Source organism: Condylostylus longicornis, unplaced genomic scaffold (genome assembly GCF_029603195.1).
Source record: "Condylostylus longicornis isolate FDR11 unplaced genomic scaffold, ASM2960319v2 ptg000049l, whole genome shotgun sequence".
NCBI lineage: Eukaryota > Metazoa > Arthropoda > Insecta > Diptera > Dolichopodidae > Condylostylus > Condylostylus longicornis.
The window spans coordinates 4125836-4148860 of record NW_026578018.1 but is presented as its reverse complement, the minus strand read 5'-3'; the positions used below and the strand labels follow the sequence as shown (position 1 = coordinate 4148860).

The 23025-nt window shown below is 23.0% G+C and overlaps 1 protein-coding gene across 1 annotated transcript in view; it reads left to right on the top strand.

Moving 5' to 3' along the window:
- Positions 1-23025, top strand: part of LOC129611468 (fasciclin-2) — a 56058-nt gene that overhangs the window by 2504 nt on the left and 30529 nt on the right. Inside the window, exons 2-7 of the mRNA XM_055524644.1 lie at positions 11179-11395; positions 13631-13687; positions 15962-15997; positions 19707-19867; positions 20003-20127; positions 20199-21692. Of these exons, the coding sequence (XP_055380619.1) occupies positions 11179-11395; positions 13631-13687; positions 15962-15997; positions 19707-19867; positions 20003-20127; positions 20199-21692 (2090 nt within the window). The remainder of the gene's footprint in view (positions 1-11178; positions 11396-13630; positions 13688-15961; positions 15998-19706; positions 19868-20002; positions 20128-20198; positions 21693-23025) is intronic.

The window sequence follows — 23025 nt, the reverse complement described above, 5'->3', positions numbered from 1 at the left end:
GCATTTCAAATTTTTTATATTGCACAATATATTTTAATAATTATAATGGCAATATAATAACAATATTGTAATAACAATAATAATGTGTCAAATATAAAAGTGGTATATCATATATGTATGTATAACATTAAATAAATAATCATAAATTAATAAATTGAATTTATGTAATTTAATATTGAATCCCCAGAGGAAGTTCCTATCATCATCATTATCATCATCATTTATATGGAAATAAAACTACTTGTTTTTACAAATAAAAAAAAAGTAAAATTGAAGCAGAGAACTTATGAACAACAAAAACATATTACATGTCTGAATAATGAACCCCCTAAAGTGAAACCCCTAAAGTAAAAGTTTTAATTCAAATGATTACAAATAAATGTATAATAATGTGTATACGACATATGTATATATATTTTCATTTATAAAAAATTTTGAAAGCTCAGCTGAAAGAACAAGCATACAATGCAATTTATTCTTACAGTGTGTTCTTTTGTATGGGGTGGTCTAGAGCTTCTTAAAATTTTTTATAGAAAACAAATTGTTTGTGTGATGGGAACACGGACGTCTAATAGTATTTTAGGATGTTTAAAGGAAATAGGATTCGAAAAATTCTTGATGACAAATATTCATAACAGCTTTAAAACTGTTGGCATTTGATACTTGAAAAGATTTAAGGTTTCAGCAATGGTGACGTCAGACTTATTGTCTTCGAGTAAGAGTTGCTTAAATATGAAATTTTAGGTTAGAAAGTTGAAAATTTTAAAAAAAGGTTAACTGTTTTTGTTATTTTTTCGGTACTCTATATTTTCCAAGAATTAGCGTATTGAAAGTGACAAAAAATGCCAGTTTGAGACCACTTTATATTTGGAATTGCAATTTCATTGCAAATTATGTTTTATAGATCTGGGCAGTATCTATTTATTTGATCAAAGTTGTTGAGAGACGACTCATATTTTTTTAATGAAGAAAAATTTGAATTCGAAACTTTACAAGATAGAGAGAATAAAATTAGTATAACAGTGAATATTGAGATGTAGTACATAATGCGCGCTTTGGATTCTTTTTATTTTACAAAAGTTTTACTGTCTTTTTATTGATTTTCCGCATTTTATTATATATTGTTGGCCTGAGTTTATTACACGCAAAGAAATCCACTCTAATTGACTTACAAAATAGAATTGAAGAGAATAAGTTGACTGTTCGGCCACTCTAATAGTCAAAAACCTAATATATAAATTTTTAATTTTTTGCAAAACATGAAAAAACATTTCTGAGATATTATTATTGTAATCTTAATTATTTCTGTGGAAAGAAATGTTTTCAGTCGATTTCAGCAGGCTACTTTCGACTCATATAAACTTCCGTAATTTTATACATTTCCACTTCGTTTGCTTTTATTAAATATTTTGTTTTATACTAGTGTAAATGGTTCGTGTAAGCTTATTACATATTTATATACCATATCATTAAAAAATTTAAATATTATTATAAATTCAGATATGAGTAATGACTTATTAAGTTACATTTTATTGTAATTTTGAAATAAAAAAGAAATTCAAGATGCATGTAAAATATCTCAAATATTTTTTTTTTATAAAAATCTAATTATTCAACCCTATCAGCCCCACATATGATAACCTCTGCTCTATATCTCCGTTTCTATTCCATTTATAATAATAGTATTTCAGAATATAATTATTTTTAGTGTCTCTAAATACAATAAAATTCAAGTAGGTAAGTATATATCAAACATCTTGAATAAAATCAATATTATCTATTCAATAGATTAATATTTTTAGAACCCCCCATATGGCATATTTTACAACTATTTATAGTGCAATTTATAATTATTATATAAAAAGCTGTTTAAAATATCTATTTTAAAAATTAAATGCTTTCTCATAAGTGTGTAAGTCTTCCTCTATTCATTCATTCATTCATTCAATCAAATTTTAAATTGACGTCATATTGAGCGCGGCGCGTCGTTTCATTAATTAATTATAAACGTTTTATTTGGATTTGGGAAATATATTTCTTTGTATGTATATGTACAATTATTATTAAAAGTATAATAATAATAATGATATTTTCAAAGTTTAAGCTGACATATTCCCCCCCCCCCCACATTTCCTTTACAATATCTTTTGTATACACAAGAATCAATTTCATATTATTTTTAAATTTTCTTATATTAATTAAAATTGAGCAAGCACATAATTTTTATATGTAGGTCAAATGTAATAAAAGATATTTTGAAAATATATATAAGGATATATATATATATATATATAAGTACAAATATATGCGATCTATTGTATTAATAATATATTATATGGGTTTGTATAATAATATCTTCTTTAATTATAATAAAATATTGTTAACCTTATAATAATATGTTCAGCGTATATCAGTTCATCAGTTCATCAAAGTTTAATGAAAATTAATAAAATTGATTGGAAAATATTAAATAAAAAAAAAACTTTTACAAATTTGATTTCCCAAAAGTTAAATATATCATAAAAATTTTAATAAATTAAAAAAAAAAAGCAGAATGAATCAACAATCAACTTAAAAAGAATTTTTGAGTATAAATACTTCAAAAGTTCTCTTTGAAATCACATACACTTATGATTGCTAAGGGAACGTGTAGGTATTGTTGTTTATGGCAGTGACAAAGAATTTTTTTTTGTTAATTTGAATTGTATTCACAATAGTATTGAAAATTTTTAAATTATGTGACTTTTAAACTATTGTACATAAATAAATTGTTTGTATAACAATTATAAATTCAAAATGTTAATTAAAATAATAACATATGGTAGAGAATGGGTAAAGTCAACCGTGCGAAATCTGTGATATCAATACAAATGAATGATATTAAGAGTTGTGTAATAATTGCCACCTTCTTTAGTTTATAAAGAAATTACTAGTGCTTATTTCTATTATAGTAGGAAAATTGGCTTATTGCATATACTCACACATTAAAACAATAATAATGAAAGCAGTGCTTCTAATTTCTTATCTATTTGATCACAAAACTTATACTTGGAAATCAAGGAATGAAGAAAATTCTTGTTACTTTACAATTCTTAATTAAACCAAAAGAACTTCTTTATGGTATTTGGTTGTAAGACTTTGTTTGATGCAGATAAAATATGTATACGAGCTAGCATGGAACTGTTAATAATATTAACATTTTAATTAATATAGGCAACATAATTTCAAATGATGCGTTGTAATGTGCAACATACTGCAATAAATCAAAAAACTACTTAAAATCTAGGTTTAGGTTTAAGTTGACGCGATCATTCGGGAATACATTTAAGCCACTTGGGTTCGTTGTAAAGCCGCTTATTTGAGGCCTAGAAAATAGAAAATTGAAATTTTTACGTTTATAATTAAATCAGTTATTGAGTTGCTAACCTTGCTCGGGCTTACTATAATAATGTAAGAATAGAAAAGAATTAAAATTAAAAATATTAATAAGAAAAACTAAGAAGCATACTGAATTACTCTTCATTCAAAGTTAGAGGGTTTACAAATTTGAAACTCAAGCAAAATTTTAAAAAAATATTCAAATATTTTTGTATAACCACTCATATACCATAATAATAAAATTTTTTATATCATCATGTGAAAATATTTGTTTAAAAACAAGAGTGTTAAATTACAACTCTTTTTCCTTTTCATTCTTATTGTATTTCATTTTTTGCAGCAAAAGAAAAAAAAAACGGAAATATCATAAAAATGAGTCATTAAACGCATAATTTCTTATTATATTAAAATGTGCTGCGTTTTACTTAATTTAAAAATTTTCAACCATTCATTAATGAATCATTCATTCATGAAAAAAAAATGGAGAATATTCAAAACAATAACAACATGGTCAATGCATCCATCATTAATGCATTATACAAATTATGATTTCATACATACATACATTATAAGCGTATACAGTATTAAAAAATCTGGAAAAATAAAGAAAAAATAAAACAATTTGCATAATTATTTTAGTCTGGTCGTCATATTAAAAAAGCATCAGAATTAAAGTTATGATCTCAGCTTAAATGTTCAATTTGCTTTTTTTTTGCCTACATTTTTTAATGACAAAATTCTTATTTAAGACTATAAAATTCTTATAATCGTACGTTATGCATTTGCATACATCCACTGTTCTATTCGTCCATTAATTTTGCATGGTTTTTAAAAATAATTGAGTAAAATTATGAAAAATATATTTTTATGTTAAATATCATTGAACAAATTAAAAAAATTATTTATGGATAATAAAATTCGGAAAATGAATTTAATAAGTTTTATGAGAAAAAATTACATTGCATATTTTTAGGATGAAATTTTAATTGGTTTTCGGGACCAAAAGGTCAAGTAATTACAAAAATTGCTATAAAATCAGAAAATTACTCAGAAAAGATGTATTCCAAGTTTTATGCATATTGTATGTTTTGTCGAACAGAATAGTCAGAAGTGATTAAAACACATTTAAAGCATTTGAAATTATTAAGTCGAATCTTGACTCGCCTAACCATAATATGCTATTATCCTTCTAATTTTTGAAATATAGCCAAAATGAGTTCAGATAAAATTTAAAACTATTTGTTATGACAATTTTTCCAAATTAAATATAGAAAATCAATATATATTTAGCTTAATACACAATTTTCTAATTCATATAACATTAATTTTATTTGAAATTTCCAAAAAATTTTTTACTTTCCTCCTATACGAGTAATATAACCTTCTGAAGGTTGAACGCTATATTACATTAGTAATTATCACCTAACTTCAGTTAATCGCATCTATTCAGGTGATGGGATATATTATTGTAAAGGATTTTATTTTTCAGTATAGAACTGCAAATATAAAAATTGATTTTATACAGAAAATAATAAAATTTTGAAAAAAAAAACAAATCCATTACACATCAAATGAGAATAACAGAATCTCAGTGTAGGCATATTTTAATTATAGTAATTCACTAAAAAATTGCATACTTTAAGGATTAAATTTTTAAAAAGAGAAACTGTAGCTCTGATTAGCTTTTGTTCTGGTTAATTGTTTTAGTTTTAAAATTAATAATAACAAATAAGTTTTACTTAGAAAATTTCACAGACCTATTACAAAACCAACCCCGTATAATAATTAAAACAACTCTTTAAAAATAATCAATATATTTGGTATTATTAATTTTATTGCATTGTTACATTTTGTTATACAACGTTCATAAATTTTATAATTTTCTTTCAGATTATGTCAATCAATTTCAATTGAATAGTTTTTATTAATTGTTTTTCATTTTTTATTTTTATTTTTATTCCTTTTGATCCTATATCAAATAATTTTTCATGTATTTTCCGAAAAAAACATATAATATTATTAAATACATTTTAATTAATCCATTTGTTATACCATACACATATACATATGTACATACAAGAATATTTTATTGTCATGTATTATTTGCGTGCATTTAATAGTAAAAATTTAAAATTAAAATTCTTTAATTAAGAGTATGTTATTTATGCCACAAATAACATTTATTCCAATATAATAAATAAGAATATTTTTATATGAACAAATGCTATATATATTATAAAAAAATATATGTATGTATATTTATGGACGCGTTAACTATATAATCTTTTTATGTCATCAATTTTCATTTCCCAAAACCACATAAAAGCGTAGAAAAACAAAACGATGAGAAAAGATGGTGTTAATGTAAAAAAAAATTTAATATAAGTATGTATTATATTTAATATTGTATAACAGTTATGAATGTTGAGAATATTTTCTATATAAATATCGATATATAATATGTATACTCATATTATGTTATAAAGAGTGTTTCAAAACAATATTTTGTTATAAAAATTATTAAGTAAATTTTAAAATATAATATTAATTATTAATTAATAAATAATCTTAAATTTGTTTGGAAAATTTGATGATATAGCTATATGTATTATTAAAAGGAAATAGAATACTTATACTAAGTCTTCATTCTCTTCTAATTATTATAATATACTAATATAATATAATAAATTCTATTTTCATATAACAAAATAAAATATAACGAAAACTGTATTATACTGCATAATCTAATGCAATTAAAAATCTAGAACCCATATCTCAGACTGTATTCAAATTAATAGCTCACTGTACTCAAACTTTAGCTCAGACTACGTATTCAAAAATATCCTTTTATTAAATATGACAAAATAATTCATTTTCATATAACAAAATAAAATATAACGAAAACTGTATTATACTGCATAATCTAATGCAATTAAAAATCTAGAACCCATATCTCAGACTGTATTCAAATTAGTAGCTCACTGTACGCAAATTTTGGCTCAGACTGCGTGTTCAAAAATATTCTCTTATTAAATACGATCTTAAAATAATATCTGTTTTGAAAATAATCGGCAATTAAAATTAATTTATGTATTTCAATTATCTATATTATATTTTACAAGATTTTTCCAGTTCATGAACAGGTATACATATAATCTAATAAATAACAAAAACAAAGAAATGAAAATAGCAAAAGAGAATACTGGGTACATACATTACTCAATTGATTATACATACTGTAAAACAAAAACAAAAAATGAAAAGCGAAAAGCGAAAGAGAGTAAAAAAAGAGTAGTAATATTTTTTTTGTTTTTTTGCTTTACTACCTTAAACAAAAATAAAAAGCAAAAGGAAGCGAAATATTTTAAATGAGTTAAGTAAGAGTAAAATAATTTTTTGTTGTTGTATTTAACATGGAATGGAATTAAAAAAAATAAAACTAAAAATTGTGAGAGATATAAGAACACGAATAACGTTACGTTACGTACTTATCTAGATAACGTTGTTTAGAAGGAAATTTTTCGTTCTTAATTGTTAACTAATTCTTAATTTGAATTTTAATCATATCTATGTAATTAACAGTGACACATATTACATCTTAAAATTTATTAAATTAAAAATATTTCCATTACTTTTATTTATCATTAGTATTCAAACCAATATGATATTTATGCATATACAAGTATATACCTGCATATGTATGCCATAATATGTACAAATTTTTCTAAACTTATTTTAAAATTGATTGCCACAATCCTGTTTTTACAACAGATAATACTGCTTATAAGCAAACCACAGGGGCCCCTAGTAAGGTATATATTAGAACAAAAATTTAAATTAAAATAAGTAATTGCTAAAACCAAGTATTTCTAAAATTAATTTTCAAGTTTGTATATAGCAATTTTGCAATAATGATATAGTGTTGTACGAATTTGTATGTTATTAAGTTCTGGCTTCTAATTAATTTTTGAATGTAAAAAATTTATAGACACGATGTTTCGTATAAGGTGGCAAATAATTTTAGAGATAATTATTTGATCAATTTCCGGAAAAAAATTGTATGTGTGGGCAAGTGTAAATATGCTCGTTTTTGAGGTACACATACTTCCGAAATTCAAAGCATTTATTTATATGCAGAAGAAATTTGGTACCTTTTTTTTCCAACAGGTTATAGCTCGAAAACGAGTATATCTCCAAGCTCCCCCCCCCCCCCCCCCGACTCAATACAATTTTTTGGTGGAAATTGAACAAACAATCATTTCTTAAATTATTTGCCACCTTATTCGAAACACCCTATATTTTATATAGATTAATATGTTGCGTTTTATACGCGACTAACTCAATATTACTCAAAATTTGCCATCGTTACACCCTATATATAATTTTGAATATTCCTTTTTATTTTTACATAATCGCACATTTATACACATATTATTATATATTAATGCATAAGTACTGAAAATTATTACTTTATATGTACTCGTACTTATATTTTAATTCAATTTGTATGCAAACATTTTTTTTTTTGGTTTTTTTTTGTAAAATTTTTAATATGTATTTATTTACATTCAATATTATCCAAATATATATATATACAATATATTTCCATTGAAAATATGATTCATTCATTTAATAAAAATATTGAAAGAAAATATTTTTTTAAAATAAAAAATAAAAATAAATTTTTAAAATACAAGAGAAATATGATGATAATAGCTTCATTCAATATCTTTGTAGAGCTCATATACGAGATACAAAAAAAAATATATTCGGTAGAAAAAGAAAAAGATAATATTTCAATTACATTTCAAAATTATAAATAAGGTTTTTTTTTTTGTTTCTTTTAGAGTATAATATAAAATGTGAGGTTCAGTTTTACATTTTCATCCTGATAAAACATTAATGTTTGTGTATAGCATTGGATATTGGCATTATACGCGTACATTTAAAAAATTTTTTTATCGTATTAAATTTTCTCATTCATAATGAAATACGAATTTTTTATGAATGGATTTTTTTGGTATACATATAAGTATTTTATTTCAAAATAAAATATTTTTGTTTTTGTATTATGACCGAGGTCATTTTGTTATTTTCTTTTACTTAAGTTGATCAGCTTTTTTATAATAATACAAAAATTTTTGCTTAAAATAATTTTTCTTTTCAAAAATATTTTTACAAAATTCTTGGGAAAAAATCAATTAATTTTACTACATAAATATTAAAGGAATCTGTTCTATATGTGAATCAAAATTTCTAGTAAATGGAGGATACAAAGCTAGCTGACAATTCTATAGTCGTTATTGAATAAAAAAATAAATGCAATTAATTAAACACTATATATTTCAGTTTTTAAGGCCACATTTACCTACATAGAAATGAATGAGAGTATAGCTTATGCAGTTGCGGAAAAAAACGTCCCGAACTCTTTGGGTTTTATAACCAATAATTATAAAAATATATGAAAAAATATGAAAATAAATAAAGTTGAACTAAAAATAAAAAAAAACTGCTTATAAATTTGGATTTAGTGCTCTTAAAATTTGGATTTAATGTTCTTTACTCTTGAAAATCAAAATTGGGCACTCATTTTAAATATTTATAGCAACATCTTTTACAGTTTAAAATTCCTTAATAATCAATAAGTTTTTATTGACTATTAGACAAATTTGGGAATAATTAGTATACTAATAATAAACCATCGCCTGGATTATCCATTACTGCATTTATCAAGTAATTTCAATTTATATGAGACAATTATGTTTACATGAGTCAATTATTGAAGACTACAAAAGCTAGAATTTAATTATTTATTAATATTTGAGTTAAACCAAGTATTTAAAATTGTAAAATTATGATTGTGTGACTCTGGTGTTTTTTTTTTGGAAATTACTATAAAGCACCCAATATTATGAATTACTTCCTTATAGAATTTCGGAAACTTTAATAAATCAGTTTTGTATTTTCATTATAAACAAAAATTTTAATTTAAAATCAAAATTTTTGGTTTCAATAAAAATGCCCAGAATAAAATCAGTTCTAGATCTTTTTAAGAATTTTCAAATTTATAATAACACATTATATAACATTTTCAAAACAAATATCCGTCTTCTATATGAATAAATATTCTATTCAATTCAAAATTATACAAGACAAAAATGAAATAATATAAAATCATAAACCCAATATACCCAATATGTATAGCCAAGCCTCACATTAAAATTAAATTTGTACAGCTGTATTAGGAAAAATTTAAATTTTTGCCCAAAAAATTTTACATTAAAAGTGGAAAATATATAATTACACACACATAAGAACTTTAACATTAACTTGTATGTAAACAAGAACAAATGTTACACATGTACACACTTTGGTATAAAAACATGTATACATATATGAAAAATTATTTATGACATAAAATAATGCGTGATCTTACACAAGAGTATCCACCTACAAATCATTTTTATATATACATAAATTAAAATGAGAAGAGAAAAAAAAACCGAAAATATACATAACCATTTTCCGCGGTAATTTAATATTTTTGAAATTTTGCACGTATTTAACATTAAAATAATTTTTTTTTGAAATGAAAATTTTTAATGCAGATATTCTCAATTGAGAATCACGTTTTATAATTTCCAAACATAAAATTTTTTTAATTTTTATTTAAAAATTTCTTTTTGCATATTAAATTTAAATTTTCATTCTAAAAAAATTTAGTTCATTCATTTAACATATTTAATGAAACAGAGGATGAAAGGAAGCATTCTAAATTTTTACATTATTTATAATAAATTTTTTAAAATTCATGTTTATTTTATTTTAAAGTATAAATAATAAATTATTTAATTCTACGAATTATTACGAAAAAAATTCATAATTTATTTTATGTTTAGCATAAGCAAATCTCAAAATATAAAGAAGTTTTTTTATTAAGAATATATTAATAAATCTTGCCACTCCTTTACGAACTGATAGCAAAACACGCTGCATCCGGTACATTTATTTCATGTTCTATTGATGGCATCATAAATTCTATTAGAATTACGTTACGTATATTGGTTGTATATTGTTATAAATAAGATGAAACATGAATTTAAAAATTAATGAAAAAATTTGATGCACTCAGCATTGACCCAAATTTTTAATAAGTTAAACCTTATTAATTTAACAAAAGACAAAAAAAATTGATATTAACAAAACTAATTTAATAAATTCTTATCAAATTCTGTTGGAAAATTTGATTCTTATCAAATTCTGTTCCGTTAAAAATTTATAAGCTTTAACTAGTATAAATTAGTAGATTCCAAGGGAACCAAATGCGACAAGAGGGCATATATCCCTCAAACCACCCCAATCATTTCCGACTTATTGTAGCCTCCCTATACTCCAATTTCAACTGATATTATGTTTCCTCCAAAAATGTAAATTTTTTTTCCTCAAGAGGCTCGTTAGTTCGTCAATTTGATAATTAAAGCAAAAATCAAAAATTTCAAAATCAACAACTTACTTCGGAGTTGTCTGACGTAACCAATATGTAGAATAATTTCCTTAAAAATAATTAATAGCAATTTAATGAACTAAATTAATTGATTTTTAAATTCTTATTGCAATTAAAATATTTAACAAAATCACCTGTCTTTTATATTCTAATTGTAAAGCTAAAATAAAATTCTATTATTATTCTGAAATTTGTAATCCTAAAAATATAGATTCTAATTTTCTTTAGAACAATAGATTCTAATTTTTATAACCAATTAGAATTAATTTTAAAATTATTTACTAAATTGACATAAGCCTTAATTAATTTTTTTATTATATTTTTTATAGGTATAATTAATTGTGAACAACAATCAGGCAATCCACGTTTAGAAATTTTACCAAGACAAGATATCCAAAGAAAACCAGTAGGTAAATCATTAATGTTAACATGTAGAGCAACAGAAGCAGATTTAAATTTGGTAACAGATTTACAATGGCGTGATCCACTTAATAATACAGTATTGGCAAAATCGTAAGTATTTTTATATTATTTTAATTATTAATTTTAATTTTTTGGAAAAAAAATTTCTAAACTAAAAATTTCGCTTTTGTTTATTAAAAGAAAAAAATGTAAAATTTTGGAATAATTTTTTTTTTAAATTGCAATAAATAAGAAATTTTTAAAAAATATTGTGAAAATAGGAAAAAAAATATTAAATATTATAAATGTATACACAAAAAGTAACTAATATTATATTAAAAATTTAAAAAATTAACACATTGTAAGCCGGTCTAATAAGAATAGTCAGTAATATTTACTTGTTCTTACGGTTTCTTCAGAGGGTAAAGACAAGACAGTTTTAATAAGATTTCAATTGTTTTTCATAATTCAGTTGTAACTTATCCAACAAGTCTTTCGACATTGTCTGCAACAATATTTGCTTAATCATGAATTTTTTTGGTGCAGAAACTTGTACGAAAATTGCTTTGCTTTATAAACTTTTAAGCTTTTATTATCAAAATATTATGCAACAGTAAAAATTTCAATTCTAAATTTTTTTTTTATATTTTACATATTCATGACCTTCAAAAAAAAAATTAATTACATAATATTATTAATTATTTAGGCCAGCAATTTAATGATTACGTCTTCTTATACAAAAATTCATAAATATTAAAAAAAATACTGCTTACTTATATTTGTATCACTTTGTATTGTGCGATAATTTTTAAAGACAGTGCAAAATGTTAATTTGTATTTACAATATTCGGAAAAACTTGTTTACGTTCCCATTATATAATAATAAATATTTTCATATAAACGCAATACTACAAAACAAATTATTGAAAAACGTAATACTACAAAACAAATTATTGAAAAACGTAATACTACAAAACAAATTACTATAAAATACAATACTGCAAGCATATAACGTAATAAATATGCAATATATTAATAAATATTCTAAAAAATAAAAAAATATAGTTCATAAAATTAAAATGAGCTTTTCATACTAATTTCACGATATTAAGAAAATAATCATAATGTTTATGAACAAATAGCGTTAGCAACATTTGTTTATAAACACAATTATAACGCAGTTTTCGCTATATATATCACGATATGCTGCGTTTATGAAAAATTCTTATTATATTAATAAATTATATAGGTTGATTCATAAACATATACAAGAACATATACCATTGCTTGGTATTACGAAAGTACATAAAATAGATAATCAAATAACATGTTGATTTTTAGCCTATTTCTAAGGCCATTCAAAAAATATTTCTTTGAAGCCTCTATCTTTTTCGGAACGGAAATTATAATCAAAAAAAATTTTGTAAAAACTTCAGAAAATCAAATAGAAATTTTGTGAAAATTCGTTAAAATTCCTGTAACTTGAAAACATTAGAGATTTGGCACCTAGTCCGGAACAAAAAAATGGGTTTATACTGTTGTAAACAATGGGTTTATACTGTTGTATATATATACCATGTGTGAACCAGCATGTTTGTCACTTGAAATTATTCTAAATTATTTGTAAGAATTTCACTACAGAATCAGTTGAATCACATCAGTTGAATTCTCAATCACATTGAGAAATCGGAATCAATTCATATTTTGTGAATTCTAAAAATTTTTTTGTGAAATTAGTGTAATCATACGGGTCTAACATCTAAGAATGACCATATAAATTTTATCTTACTTCAACTATTAACAATGTGTTAATTTTAATATACTTACAAAAATTATTTACGCATATATATATTATGTATTATTATTAATATTATTATTCAAGTATAATTAGTTATAATAATTATTGGCTAACATTTTTTAACTTAAATTAATTAAAAATAAAAAAAAATTTTAAGATTAATATTATAATTTTTTTGTTTTAAATTTAAAATATTTTTAAATTATTGAATATTTTCTTTTATTTTTTTATTGTTTTTGTTTTTTATTCTTTTTGTATACGTCTTTGGTTTCTATATTAATTATTATTAATTTACTATAATTTTATTTATGTGTATGTGTATATTAATTAACTATTATTACAAATTATTTAAAGAAACAAAATTTTTACTAATTTAATATTGTAATTTAATTTTTTTTTTTTATTAATTTTTTAATACAAATTATTTTTTAATATTTAATTATTAAAAAAAAAAAACAAAAAAAATCTATTTTCGAATTTTAATTATAATTATTTATAATTTTTTTTTCTTTCTTTATTTTATTTATTTTTAATTAAAATACATTTAGGGACAAATACATACCACTATATGATACCACGGGTCGCATCAGAAAGAATCTGACGTCGTAAGTTTTGCATTAAAACAAAACAAACCACAGAAATAAATTCAGAAATTGAAATTTATTTATTTTTTTTTTGTAAACTACGAAATGAAACGAAAAAAATAGTCACCCTTACACAAAAAAAAAAAAGCAAAAGTTTAAGAAAAAAAAAATAACAGTTTCCATCTTCAATAACGCAATTATTTTCAAAATGGAGTCAAAAAAAAAAGCAGAAAAAAATAACCATGCCTCGTAAAACAAAAGCTGAAAATTTTGCATTTTCATATTAAATTTTTCCTCATTTTTTTTTTTCGTTTTTTTCTGATTTTTTACTTATTTTTTTCTTTTATTAAAATCCTTACTTTTATAAATTCATTTATTTTTTAATTTTTTTCATTGTTTTAATTTTTTTTTTGTTTCTACATATATTTTGTTTTATAAGTAACATTGAATTTGGCGCATAATTTAAAATTAACCAGAACAAAAAAACAAAATGCGAATTTTAAAAACCGCCATCATTTCCTATTAAAAAAAAACTTTTGGTTAATCATTTCACACACATATTTTTTTTTTTAATTCTGCTGGCTATTTGTTTTTTTTTTTTTTTGTTTAATATTTTTCTGAAAAACTTTTGCAAAACTGTTTTAATATTATAAACTATATATTGTGTATGTATTTTATAACCCCATTATACGTTCAATACATACACAATCCAATCAATCATTATTAGCACAAAATTTAAAAGCAAAAAAGTGTTCTAACTTTTATAATGCAAAAAATAAACCAAATATTTTTTAATTTCATTCATACTATTATTTTTTCTTCTAATCTTCATATTTAAACCCATATTGCATTTGAATAGTTTTTTCAAATAGAGAAGTGATTTTTAATATTACACAGTGATTTAAAATATAATGGATTTCTAATAATTTGTACTTTTATTAGTCTTAATAATGGTAAAAGGAAGAATTATATTATTGATAAATATCACATATTTGTGAGAACAATAGCATAAGTCAAAATGCAGAGCCACAGACTTGCTTTTATTACTAATAACAAAATACAGAAAAAAACAAAGTAATATAGAAAATTTGTTCATATACTTATAGAATAGTTCTATACAAACGATAATAATTTACACTCAGCTATAAATACTTTAAATTCCGAAAGTCAAATTTATATTTTTGAGTTGTATCGTTATTCTTCCCAATGTGTGATATTACGCATTTTCACGGTTTTATTAAACAAAGAGAAAAATTTAATTCAATATTTTCACAATATTGTTGCTGCTTTTTTATATCCGTACTTCAATAGTAGTTCAAACTTCAATAGTAGTTTTGCCATATCTTAAAAAATATTGAAAAATACTGGAATTTTACATAAATTTATATGGTAAAATGGCAACTTAAAGTCATAGCCGGCCCCATAGTCAGCTACAAATAAAATAACAAATTCGTACGGGTATCACAAAGTTGACATGATCAATTCTATTTTTTCACGTTTACCCATTAATTTATTAAAAATTATATTAACCCAATTAATGCCAACGTACATTTCGTGACTATTCATACTGTTAATTCATATATAAGACTGTTAAGGTAAATTGATCGAATTACTTTTTGAATGAGCTTTTTGCAACAATTTTACTCGCAAACAATATTAGTATACACTGGAAAAAAAATATTACTAATATACGGGAAAAAAAATTCAACTATTTATTTATTAATTTCTCTGATTGTGATTCATCAACAACTTAAATTTTAAATCTTATTCTTAAAATATATCGTATAATCATGCTTCTGAATAATTTCCAATACGAATTTCTCTAAAATCAGTACAAATTTTCATTATTTTGCAGCCCAAAAATTTTAAATGAGAAATTTCGAAATCACTTCGATTTGAAATCTTATAATGTAAATGGTTTAAATATATATACATAAAATAATTTTTTTTTATTTTGGTTAAGTTTTCTAAATTTTTATTTTTTTTTTATTTTTAATAAAATGAGTGCGATTACTACATCATAACTATACCTACCAATTCTTATTCATTATGCTGTTTTATTTAATTTATTATTTTTTCTTTATAATACGCAAAATTAAATAAAAATTACACAAAAATCTAAATTCATTAATTTTAATAATATTGTTAACCCTTTATTACCATTACTTTATATTAGAATCCACATATAGTGATGCACAAAAAAACAAATTATAAAAAGAGTGGTTGGTTAGTGTTCTTATAATCGTTTTTTTTCTCTCTCTCTCTCTTCTTTTTTTTTTTTTTTTGATTTTGCAGGTGTTTGCCTTATGCAGAACAAAATGATGCTTCAATGTAAAATTTAGTACATTATAATTAATAAATTTTAATAAGTATATTTCCTCAAAATATAATGTAGTGCCACAAGAATTTAATTGTGTGTGTGTTTTTGTTTTCTGTAAAAATATAGAGATTTTAGTAGAAAGTTGAAAATGTAACTTGTTGCAAATCAAAGAGTTTAGTATATTTGCTTCAAATATATTATTAATGTAAATATAAAAAAATTCTCTTATAAAATTTATTTTTCTCACATAATATGTTGTTTTACAAAATGTATTAGTAGTATCAATATTATAGGCTACAATACATAAACACATATACCATATGAAATCCCTTGCAAAAGGTTTAATTGCAATGTGAAAAAGCGTATTACAAATCACATACTTTCATATACAAAATCCACTTACTTTCCAATTATTCACACGAAATTCTGTGAAAGGTAACAATTATGTTAAATTCATTGCTTTGTTAAATTTTAATTAAACTGGTCTAAATCGAAATTCTCCTGTAAATTTTTTTTATTTTTTTGTTTTTTTATCGGAATAATACCGGAATTTTTGAATAATTGAATTGAATTTGAATTACAAATGAATAATGATAACGTGTGATTGTTTATCTTTAATTAATTTCTTTATAAGAATAGAAATTTTATCATACAACTGCGGAACAAGTGGATGATGTAACCAAAGAAACGAGTCTAGGTAGAGAAATTTATTAATAAATTTTTCTCCTTGAACTGGATTCAAACCACTGATCTACTTATTTCTAAGCGGACGCTCTGCCAACTGAGCTACAGAAATATGAAGAAATTACCGGCAAATTTTTCTCCAAATTGCTTCTACAGTAATCATCATGATTACCAAATATTATTTATACGCGATAGCTACATGCAATTGTAATTTTTTTTTGAAGCACACAATCACAAGAACATAATTTGAATATAGAATCTTGTCTCTCACACCAATGTTATTACAGATGAATATTTATAAAGTATTTAATATCACAAATTTTCTATTTTAACCAGATATAATTTTTATACATTTTAAATTAAATTCAGAAATATTAAATTATAACCCCTTGCATACTGAGTTTAAAATCAAATTAAATTCAAATTAGCTTTTATAATTTAAATCTCTCTGTATATGCTTCTATATTTTATAATTTAATACCTTAAAATTATTATTATAGAAGATTACCATAATATACAAATTATGAAAATATGCAATTTATTTACATAAAATTTAATAATATTTAAAATAATAATTTAAATATGAGCACAATATTAAAAATATGAGAATGTTAAAATTTAATAAATTTAATGCAAAATTTTTAATTATATTACTAACTATATAATCATATAAATAAAATAACATTGTACATTTAAATATTGTGTACAATATTGGTTACAAATTGTTTATTCTTTTAAATAATTCCATGCTCATAAATATTATATTACGTGTATTTAATTTAAATATTATTTAATAATTATCATTATTTTCATATAGAAATTTTTATATGTATAAAATATTCCTTGTAACATACATACAATATTATTTTCATTATTAATGAAATAAATTTTTTTTTATATAATTAAATGTATGTATATACAATATATGATTAAATTTTCAATTTAAATTTTAATAATAATTAAATTTTAAATATTCATTCAATTACAATTTAAAATATGAAATTAAATATTATTATATTCAAAATAATAAGATTATAGACGAATACAAATGTAAATTTATTATTATTGTTTGGACGAATGGCAAATACAAAGAGCATTTTATTAATATGTATAATTAATTCATGTAGCATATAGTTAGATAAAAATAAAATTTTATATTTAAATAATTGTAATTTGTGTCAAATATAATATATTTAAATATATGCGCATGTTTATGCAGGGTGTTCCGTATCAAAGTGCACTATTATATACCATTGTAAAGGACCTTATGAGTAGACAATACCAAATATGATATTCTATGGCAAAATCATTTTTGCAAATGTGAGGGAAACTCTTTTGTTAAGTTGAACATTTGCATAATAGAAGAGAGACACAATTTTGTACGGTTGTTTTAAATTTTTCTAATTTACAGTACTCTATTTTTCTCAATAACTCCTAAACTAGATTAGATAGCATGATGACTCATATTCCAAATTCAAGCTGAGTTCTCGGTCAATCAGCTAAAATTGGAGAAAACTCTAATGTTACATGTCCTGGAAAATTAATGTTTTTTAAAAATGAATAATTAAACTATCAAGTTTTTCGAAATTTAAAGTGATTTGATTTCAGAATCTCATCAGATTATAGGTAACGTAGATATTCATCCGAAATCCCCTATTCTTCTTAAGCTTCGAAATCATATTTAATAATATGTAGTGTCTTATATAGTCACGAAGCTATACTTAAAATTTTAAAATGTAAAAAAATCAGTCGAAATTGGCTTTAAGCCTCTGTAACTCCGAACCTATTGAGCTGTAAACATCGTCTCCATACAAAAGTTTTATTTACTCAAGAATAATGGTTTATATCAGTACCCTTTGTTACGATACACCCCGTATAAATACATGTATGTACTTTGCGATAATAAAACAAAAAGATTTCGAAATTTATTCAAGTAATAATTTCTATTACGTATTTAAATTAATAAAATTTAGTTAATTTCGTCCCCGTTTCAAAAAGTTTTTTGTTAGATAATCAAATACGATATATAATTTTTTTTTGTAAGGATCAAAATAGGAAAATAAGGACACAAAATTGAAATTATAGCACACCAATTCTGAAGCTTTATCAACTAATTAACATTAATTATTAATTTCCAACTAATTTATTATTGATAATTGATGAAACATAATAATTCTATTAAAAATAACAGCTTTTAAAGTAAAATTAAAAATCATAATTTTAAAAACATAATTATTCGACCCATAATTTTCAATATCATTTAATTTATATTATAATTTTTTTATCGAATATACTATATAGAAAAACTATTTCATCTCTAAAATATAACAATTTACGGACATTATCATCATGATATTATTAACAACAAATTTGTTAAATTATTTTAAAATTGAAAACTAATCAAAAACTATTTTCACTTAGTTTTACTGTGGTGTCTAAAATACAATAATTATAAAAAATTTTACTTATTATAAAAGTTTCTTATAACAACAAATGGTATATCACATTAATAATTTAGTAGTGAAAATGAAAAGTTCATATTGAAGGGGCTTCTAATTGCAAACTTGTAATTAAATTTTTAATTAATTATCAGGGAAACTATGCATTTTAATTCCGAAATGTGATATATCATTTACATAAAATTTAATTTAATAAATATTAATTTTGTAATATATACAAAAAATATACTTAAACCTTGTATATTATTCTACTATAGAAAGTTTGTATAACATTACAATTATCCTTCCTTACTAACACTAAACTCATATACAACATATAACATTTTAATTTTTAGTTTTTTCTTATATCATTTTTTTGTGTAAAATTAATTATTTTTTAATTTCACATATAATATATATATATACATTCATACATAGTTAATTACAAATAAAGATCATATTATAGTATGTGTAAATACAAATACATATACAATATTGTTGTTATAACAAATATTTATAAGTATAGAAACAATTCTAACAAAATCATTTTAATTATTTTATTACATTAAATTTTTTTTTTGTATATTTTATTTTATAGTGTTGGATTGTCACCACCAATGTATACAGAATTATTACCAGGAGATAATTTAGCTCTTATCATTCCGTTCCTTCAAGATTCAATGGCTGGACGTTATTATTGTTCAGCATCATACGCAAATAGTAATTTATTACAAACAAGTGTACAAGTTGAAACTTTCGGTAAGTTTTATTTGAAACTTGAAATTATTACTTAATTCGAAAATATTACATTGCATATATTTAGGCAAAATACAACTGTTCTTAAGTTGCTTTAAATATTGACAGAATAAATATGCATATTTTTTTTTCATGTAGTCGCTATAACATGGATAGATGCTCCAGAGAAACAATATCCAGTACTTGGTAATGATCATAAAGTTAGATGTAAAGTAGAAGCTAATCCATCGCCAACAGTCGACTGGTTACGAAATGAAGATCCTGTAAGTTTTCTTGAATACATTTTTTTTTTAAATCTAAATTTAAAACTAAAACTTATATTTAATAATATTAGATAAGAACTGGAGCCAAATATGTTATAGAACCTGATGGTCTTTTAATTAAAAATGTTCAAGAATCTGATGATGGATTTTATACGTGTCGTGCACTTGTAATGCAAACCGGTGATCTAGATGAACGTCATATTCGTGTTGAAGTTTACATAAAGCCGGTAATACATGACCTTAGACCAGAATTTAAAGCAATTGAAGGTCAATCATTTTCGGCCTCATGTAATGCAACAGGAAAACCTGTACCAGAAATATCATGGATAAAAGAACAATCACAACAAAATGTTGCAACAGCTGATCGTTTTCAAGTTGATTCACAAACTGGTCGTTTAACGATAACAAATGTTGAGAAAAAAGATCATGGCGTTTATACATGTATGGCAAGAAATGCAGCTGGTCTTGCAGAACAAGCAACTAAAATTAGTGTACAAATAAAACCAGAAATATTTGAATTATATAATAGAACTGGTGTACAGGGTAAAGAAATTGCAATAACATGTAGATCAAAAGGACGACCAGCACCAGAAATAACATTTAAAAGATGGGGTAGTGATGAAGAATTTGTAATTGGACCGCAACCAGATGATGATAGAATTATTTTAGAACAACATTTTGATCAAGATGCCGGTGAATCATCTGGTACATTAAGAATTACAAGCTCATTAAGAACTGATGATGGCTTATATCAATGTATTGCTAAAAATCAAGCAGAAACAGCATATAAAACTGGTCATATAACTGTTGAATATCCACCAAATTTCGATCATATGAAAGATTATCCACCAGTATTTAGCTGGGAAGAACGACCAGCAAATTTAAGTTGTTTAGCTATGGGTATACCAAATGCAACAATTGAATGGAGATGGAATGGTCGTATAGTTAAAGATTTAGTAGATAAAAATTTAGAAATAATTGGTACTGGACCACAAAGTAGTTTAATTGTTAAACCAGTAGCTCGTCATTATTATTCTGCTTATAAATGTATAGCAACAAATACGCATGGTGTTAAAGAAATTGATATATTATTAAAAGAAGCTAGATTACCGGACTACGTTCCATCTGCACGTGTAAAAGTTGTTACTGCAACAACAATGACATTTGAAATAATATCACCACCAACTGAAAAAGGTCTACCAATATTATCATTTAAAGTACAATATAAAGAAGAAAATGGTTTAAATGATTGGAATAATGCACCATCACGTATATGGTCAGCTGATAGTCCATATATTGTTGAAGGTTTAAGGCCACAAACATCATATATATTTAGATTTGCAGCAACAAATATGGTTGGTACAGGTGGTTGGGGTGCAACAGTAACACAATCTACACCAAAACGTTCAGCACCAGAAGAACCAAAAGTATTACATTCACCAGTTAATGATGATGAAGCTGAACCAATTGTTGTATCACCTTATTCAGATCATTTTGAATTAAGATGGAATGTACCTGCTGATAATGGTGAACCTATTGATTTTTATCAAGTAAAATTCTGTCCGGTAAGTTTAATAATTGATATTGTCCCTAAGTATATTTGATGAGAAACATAAAATTAATGCTAAATACTTTTAAAATAATTATTTTAAAAAGCAGATAATAAAAATTTCATTATTTTAAAATAAAAATTTAAAAAAAAAAATGAAAGTAAGTAATTTAGGCTCAGATATAATAATGGAATTACTCAATTTATATATTAAAAATATTTAGACTATAAAAGTAAAATTTATGAGGAATGTTTGTTCAAAGGCTGAATTAAAAATTTGTAATTCTATAATTAAAATTAATTTCTATTAAATAATAAGTTTAAAACTTTCAGAAAAGAGAATCTTTATTATGTAAAACAACACTAAAAATATGTATTGTTACATTAATAAGGCTTGAAGAAATAAGTTGCGGTTATGGTTGTCTGAATTGGGTAATTTTCTGAAAAAATAGAAATTACCATTTATGCTTATTAAACCGAAATCCAAATATTTTATTAATTTAGAAAGGATAAATCTAAAAATTCCCCCAAAATAATTTTAATTAATTTAATTTTATATGCTTAATTTTTATATACCTTCAATTATATTCAATTATACTTGTTAGAGAATAAGCGATCTAATTAGCCAAATGCTTTCGATTTTTAAATTAATGCATTAGTATTAGTGAATCATATTACACTTTCGATTTTAATAAAAAAGTGGGCAGCCATATTTTAATTACATTATTAAAATATCACTGAAAATTGATCATATAGTTTTCTGATCTATAAATTTCATACTAGTCATTTTAAAAAATGATTCAATTTTTTAGGTGTTTGGTCAAAAGGCGGTAAACTATTTTACGAAAATTTTATATATAAAATAATAAAAATTTCTTCAATAAATATTATTTTTGTTAAACAGAATAATTTTAAACAAATGCGCTTTTTGAACAAACACACCTCATATATTATTATTACGCATATGTTTGCATTTTAAGCTTTATGTAGACTGCAACATTTTAGATCAAAATTATAGGCGAAACAAATTATATAAATATAGTGTGAAAAAATTTTATGAGAAAGTTTTAAAAAAAACCATTTCCCATTTTCTACGATTCCAGACACCTACATTTTCGTCACCTTGTACATTTTTGTTCACAAACTCATATACGATTTTTAAATCAGATTTTCATATTTTTTTGAAATTAAATACCAACTCCCGTAGTAAATAACAAATTTTAGTATTAAATGTGATTTATTCTACATAAAAGTATGCAATTCAAATTTTAATTATATTTAAACGTGTTGAGTGTTAATTTCTTCTAAATTATACTGTTATATAATAATTTAAAAAAACACACTATGTA